This window comes from Dipteris shenzhenensis, chromosome 10, assembly GCF_047967505.1.
Source record: "Dipteris shenzhenensis isolate YYH24624 ecotype China chromosome 10, Dip_SZ_1.0, whole genome shotgun sequence".
Classification (NCBI taxonomy): domain Eukaryota; kingdom Viridiplantae; phylum Streptophyta; class Polypodiopsida; order Gleicheniales; family Dipteridaceae; genus Dipteris; species Dipteris shenzhenensis.
This window is the reverse complement of record NC_141605.1, coordinates 39,873,674-39,879,926: the sequence shown is the minus strand read 5'-3', so window position 1 is coordinate 39,879,926 and position 6,253 is coordinate 39,873,674. Positions and strand designations below refer to the sequence as shown.

The following is a 6,253-nucleotide window of genomic DNA, read 5'->3' as shown; positions in this document are numbered from 1 at the left end:
GATAGTAGACTGTACACTATAGTACTCATTAAAATACAAGCTGCACATATGATTCTTTATATAATCTATAGAAATAAACGAATTAAAGAAAATAAAAAATCTTTCCCATCTCTAATTTTCAAATGTTTAAAAATCAGAACAAAAAAGCTACTGGCTAGGAGAACTTGAAAAAACCGTCCACCGACTACTAACTGAGGTAATAACATGACGATTCAACTTATTGCTCTGCCTGAAGGAAATACATAAACAAGGTGCCTATACAAAATATATTTTCCCATAAACTCTGGTCCATGGTGAGGTGCATTTTTCACATCAGAAAAGCTTGGCATAACCAACCCCACTGCTAGACAATACACTTTAGCGAAAAACACTTCTCAAATGAACCATAAGGACTCCAGTTACAAAGCTAGCAATAAGGTTACAAGTTAATTATTCCACGCCAGCACTCAAATGGACAAAGGATTGCAGTGTAACAGACAATGCACAAACTTCTTTGTTCCTTCCTTTTGGATCATTGAGCTTGTTGATCGGTTCTGTGCATGCACATGTGAATACTAGGGATCTGTGCACCCATGTGAAAAGAATAATACTCACCTCATGCTGCAAAAAGCTCGCACTTTATACTACAGGGTATTGAATCCCCCCAACCACCCGCAAACATGGAGGGAGAGAGAGAGAGAGAGAGAGAGAGAGAGAGAGAGAGAGAGCTGCTCAGATGCAAACATGGAGAGAGAGAGAGAGAGAGAGAGAGAGAGAGAGAGAGAGAGCTGCTCAGATGCAATAAAATCAACTTTGTTTAGGACAAACAGTGCACAAGGATGTGCTTTTTGATAAGACATTGATGGATACGCCATATGAAGAAGGGAGAGCAATAATTCGCTGTAGTTAAGAGATATATGCAGAAGCATCAAATAAGTAAGACTGATCCATCATTTACACCTGATCTGCTTTAAAAAAAGACAAAAACAAGGGATTGCCATTCTTCACTGCAGCTCAGGCGTTCCCCACGTCAAACTTCATGGAAACACGAGAATGGGAGGTAAAATGAGCCCAAAGAGAGCGACTGATGGCTCAAAGCATTAATTACAGAGATTATGCACAAATTCTACACAAAATGGCTTTAAGACAACTATTGTATTTACATTCTGGTGCTTGATTCCCAATCATCAGATCCCTTCAAGCTTTCGGTAACAGGCTTGATTGAATCAGACCCTTATGAAGTCTGCCATTTCCAGCCTCCAGAGGGCAATGGCTGCTATGGCCAATAGACCTTCCTGACGGCCCTGGCACCGTAAAACCCCGGTGATGGATCTGTCATGTTACAAAGGATCTTTTCTAGGTTTCAATTTGTTCATCTCGTCCATCTCAACTTGCCCATGTATTCATCCACAAACGGTGGCACCCCCTTGACATCGCGACAAACAAAGACTGAAGAACATTGAGCAAACGCTCCAGCATCCCCAGAAGAATCGTCCACACCGTTCTGAACCAAATGTGTAACTTTCTTGAAAACAAAATGAAGACATTGTGAAAAGGAGATCCAACAGGCCATCTGATAAATAAGGTTGAAAGCAGCATCACCTGCCTCTTCCCACCACCAACCTTCGTCGTTCCAGCTTTCTCCCCAATAATCACCACCACCCCTACCATTATCGCTACCACCGTATCCACCACTACCCCCAAATCCCCCTTCATCCCATTCAGGCCCATCACCCTCCCCTCCCCCACTTTGAGATCGCCTCTTGGTGCGCCTTGCCTTGTAAGCAAGAGTCCTAGGAGCTACCCTATAGCGAGCAATCTTGACAGAGGGTGGTGCTGTCGCATCTTGAACGGGAGCCTGACCTGAAGCATTCGCCTCTGAAGAGCTAAATCCACAGATGACAGACATTGCCCAATTTCTGCACGGTTGCACGGGAAGATTTTGCTTCACCCATTCGTTGCAGCTCTTTTGCATCTTTGGTCCATAATACTGGACAAACGTTGCCACGGTGTCTCCAAGACCCTGAGCCATTGATATGTACAAAGCGGCGCTCTGCGCTGAATTGAAGATGGCAAGAATGAGGATCAGAGGATCAGATCTATCTGTGAGGTTCAAAAGCAGCTCCGCAGGGTGAAAAAACAATCCGATTTCTACAGATCCAAGACGCAGAAAAGGGTCGATCGGGCATGCAAAAGAGCCCTAATGTGCGAATCGAAGAAAGGATGGAAAACCCAAGAGAGATGGAGTACCTGATGAGAGGGAGGATCGGAGAAAATGGACCAACAACACGAAATCCAAGTGATGGACGGATGGGTTGCAAAGAAAGGACGGCAAACACTCAAAGAAAGGACGGCAGCCCACAAACAAAGACGTCCTCGTTGACATAGAAATTATTTGTTGAGTTGGGTACCCAATTCATATATAACATCCCACACCACCTTGTCTTCTTCTCCCTCCAAAAACCACCACTATGGCCTTCCACCTCACCCCACCCCGCGCACCTGCCGACCTTGACCCCCCGCGTGCGTGGGTAATTCTTCGGGTTTTTTTGTAAAAAGATGAGAGCAAATATATGTTTTGTTGGAGCATACTTTCAACCAAATCCAAGACAATCAATGCTTGTAGTAACAATGTATGCAATCTTTTTTTTTTGGGGTGGGCCTCTATAATCAACGCAGGGTTTAGGGTGGATGCTATGAAATGTAACTAAGGTGATGCTTGCAGATTTGGGCTTGACTGTGAATGATGAGCTCGTGGGTGGGTGTTTATGGGATAGTCTGCAGTTTTTGGCCCGCTAAGCAGCACAGGCCAAGGGGAGTTTCCTCATAAATTCAGCCGAGTTTTGTATCTGCTTTGCCTTCTTTTATCATAATGAAATCAACACTTATGCAATCTTACTACGTTCTTATAATATATAGAACAAATATTAAACCAAAAACCAACACATTTACTTCAAGATTCACAAAAGAAAGCACAACTGGTAGACTTCATGGAATAGAACCATCTGTACCTAACTAACAAAACAGTAACCACAATGAACAAATCCTAGATTGATCACATTTGGACAAACGCATCCATAATAAATAGTTACATTAGAACAACTGAAGCAACTAGACTGATCATATCCTTGTATACATAGGACATAGCCCACCACCACGACTACCACCATTCATAGAAAAATGAAATACTAGCACCAAACACATACGTCATGTCTCCACTACCAAAGAACAAATCTAGAAGTCCATCAAATTTAAAAAAGCATAAAAAGTTTTGTTACTATATCGATAGGTAGTGCTCAAGCACATTCATGCCCAATTGTTTATATATGACATGTATTTATAATTTTTACTAAATAAGAATTAAACATACATGTAAGTTATTGAATGGTTTGTCCATATGCATAAGCTCTTCTGGCGTTTGTTCTTGTTATGGTATGTTCGAGATGTGGTCTAAATGTGTCCCATATATTGCAGTTATATCTTTAAATTGCATTCACAACATGGTCTTCTTATTTCTTAATATCAGAAATCATGAACATTGTTGTCTTTAACCTCATATTTAGGAATTGATAAAGATTCTATTTGCAACTTTTCCATTTCTATTTGAAGATCCTTGTCTACAAAGATGTGTTCTCTAGAGAGAGCATCAAGCGAGTACAAGTTCGAATTCTTTTCATCAAGATAGAGCCATGTATGCAAGGCCATGTGGTGAGATGCAAGCTTTTCCATTGTCAAGCCTTGTGTTCTATGAATTGTTCTTATAGTACTTGGTTGTAATTGAAATTATTGATGTGTTGACTCGGACTGCTTTATAGTGCAAAATATCAATGTCCCTTTTTTTCTTATGGTAGCAGTGAACGCACTAACATTTTTGTGTCTTGTTTGCATCCCTATGTTAGTTGAAGGAAACTTTGTCCAAATGATGTTTTTGTTATTGTATTTGGACATTGTCATGAAAGCTTCCATCTGTACCATTTACTAATCCATCTTGTCAGCTTATATTTCCTGTACACAATTCAACTAGCATTTCCTCTTTAATTTATGCAATCGTTCCAGCCCTCTATTGCTTTAGGGTTCAACATTAGTTAAATTTACTAAATGTGGATTCGTTGAGGTGGTCAATTGCTTTTATAATATAATTTTCCTTTTTGTTATTTGCAAGATGTTTTGATTATGAAGATTCATTTGAAGATTAGCGTAGTATAGATGACGAAAAGTAAGATCTCATGGTGGTACACACAAATATTTATTATTGTGTTGTGTGAGAGCATTATCTAAATGCTTTGAATGTTTGTGTGAAATCTTGTTATTTGTAGTTCAAAACATTTTGGTTTGATTTTATTCCAATCTTCCAACCATTCAAATATCTTCTTTTGTTCCAAAGAGATAATCTTGACATGAAACATTGTTAACACACAATATATCTCAAATCCTACATGGTATGAACTGTCATTCAAATAACAAATACTTCATAGAAAAATAAATATATCACGATTAAATTTTACATATCACTACAGATAGTTTTTGCTATAAATCTTCATACTGTCAAAACAATTGATTGAAGTACAACTTCACTACAACAATACATAGCTTCATGAGAAAAAATAAGAAAGACCGTATCAAATATTGGATTTATTTAGAAGACATTAGTGACATAGTTTGTTTAAAATATTGGATATCTTTAAAATACATTAGTCACATAATTTTGAGACTACAACTTCTCTAAATTAAAAAAAGCAAATGTAAAGGACTCAAAAAAAGCACTCTTAGGCTTCAAAATGTTGATATTTCTTTGACTGCATGCAAAACATAGAAGTTGAAGTATTATCATAAAGAGTTGAAATGGAAACTTAAAGAGTTGAGGTGCAAACTTTCAAGGAGTGTGTGTAACAACAACACTCTACATCCACATTCAAATCTTCAAATCTATTTGAGAATGTAAGTCAAACTTAAAGAGTTGAAGTGCAATTTTTCAAGGAGTTTTTACTGAACCACATTCTAGATCTACATTATCTTCAAATCTATTAGAGCATATGTAATTCAATACTCCAAAGATTTCATATAAAGCAAATCTCTATAGTTCAAAAGAAGGATCTATGATGCATTTTTGCTTTGCTTATTGATGCTACTTTATTGCTATTACATTTGTTGCCACTGTGTTGAGATTTTTTGTTGCTAGTTTTGAGTCTATTCTTTTTTATTTCTGGCTTGTGGGTGCAAAGGGGCTTACTTGTTGTTGTTCTATGCTGTCGGTGAATCTTGCTATGCGTTGCTATGCTTGTCTTAGGCACTTCTAATTGCTTGTGGTCTAGTGCCTTTTCATTGCAACTATTATTGTTGCTATCCATTCTACTTGCTCTAGTCATTTTCTGGCTGTCACATCCACCATAGGAGGTCTTAGACACTCGGGCCATACAGGAAGAAGCTGCCCAAGTGCTAGATATAGGCAACATGTCTAGTGGTGGCTCCTAGAGAGGATATTAAGGGTTGCCAAGGCTTAGAAGACAAGCATACCATGTAATAAGGAGTAGAATACATCACCTTCATAGAAAAACCTTTACAAAGAATATGAATAGACTCCTTTTTCTCATACAAAGAAACTCTTAAGGAAGATAAACACTCAAAGAATGATAAGTCAAGCTCCATAAAGCTAAATGAAGAACTTTCTATCTCGAATCAAAAGGGGAGGAGCTCTACAAGGTGATTTCAATAAAGTTAAAGATACCTCAAGAAGGAGGGCTTGTTCCTTAACGATTGAAGAAAAGGCTTGTGCCTCTCTCTCTCTCTCTCTGAGACCAATGAGATTTGTATCTTCTCATGAAGTTCTTGGAATTTTGATATTTCTTCCATCTCCTCTTGCATGTATGGTCTTGTGGATGATAGCATAGGACTGTCCTGCAAAGTCTCGGTTGCATGCGTTGTGTAGTATCTAGGAGCATTTATCTTGGAAAGCTTTGCTGCATGCATTGTGTAGTCTCTAAGAACATCATTAACAACTCCCACTCATACAACATACTATCATTGAGAGAACCTGCTTGCTCTCTTTTCCATCTCTTTATCCATCACATTCCCAAGAGACCAAGAAAGTGGACTATGGTTCCATCAAATTTTGCTGATCACAATGGGACTCGCATGTGTGAGTGGGGGCTGTTTTATCGAGAACAATAGGTCAATTTGAAAGATTGCACCTTCTTCTCTAGTCTAACAATAAGATCAAGGCTTTAGAGATTCTGACATTTACCTGTCTTTAGAGATTCTGAAGATTCAGGTACCT

General features: G+C 38.6%; 1 protein-coding gene across 2 annotated transcripts; it reads right to left on the bottom strand.

The window, feature by feature from the left end:
• Positions 1-1,045: 1,045 nt before the first annotated feature.
• On the bottom strand, positions 1,046-2,415 carry LOC147897814 (glycine-rich protein). 2 transcript variants are annotated; one of them, XM_087380587.1, is made up of 2 exons: positions 2,230-2,415; positions 1,046-2,082 (listed from the first exon to the last, which is right to left on the bottom strand). In XM_087380587.1, the coding sequence occupies exons 1-2, from the start codon at positions 2,363-2,365 to the stop codon at positions 1,352-1,354; spliced, it is 867 nt and encodes a 288-aa protein (XP_087236713.1). In that variant the 5' UTR covers positions 2,366-2,415; the 3' UTR covers positions 1,046-1,351. The 2 variants fall into 2 exon arrangements, with proteins under 2 accessions (XP_087236713.1, XP_087236714.1); XM_087380588.1 differs by having other exon boundaries at positions 1,046-2,037.
• Between the last annotated feature and the right edge of the window lie 3,838 nt (positions 2,416-6,253).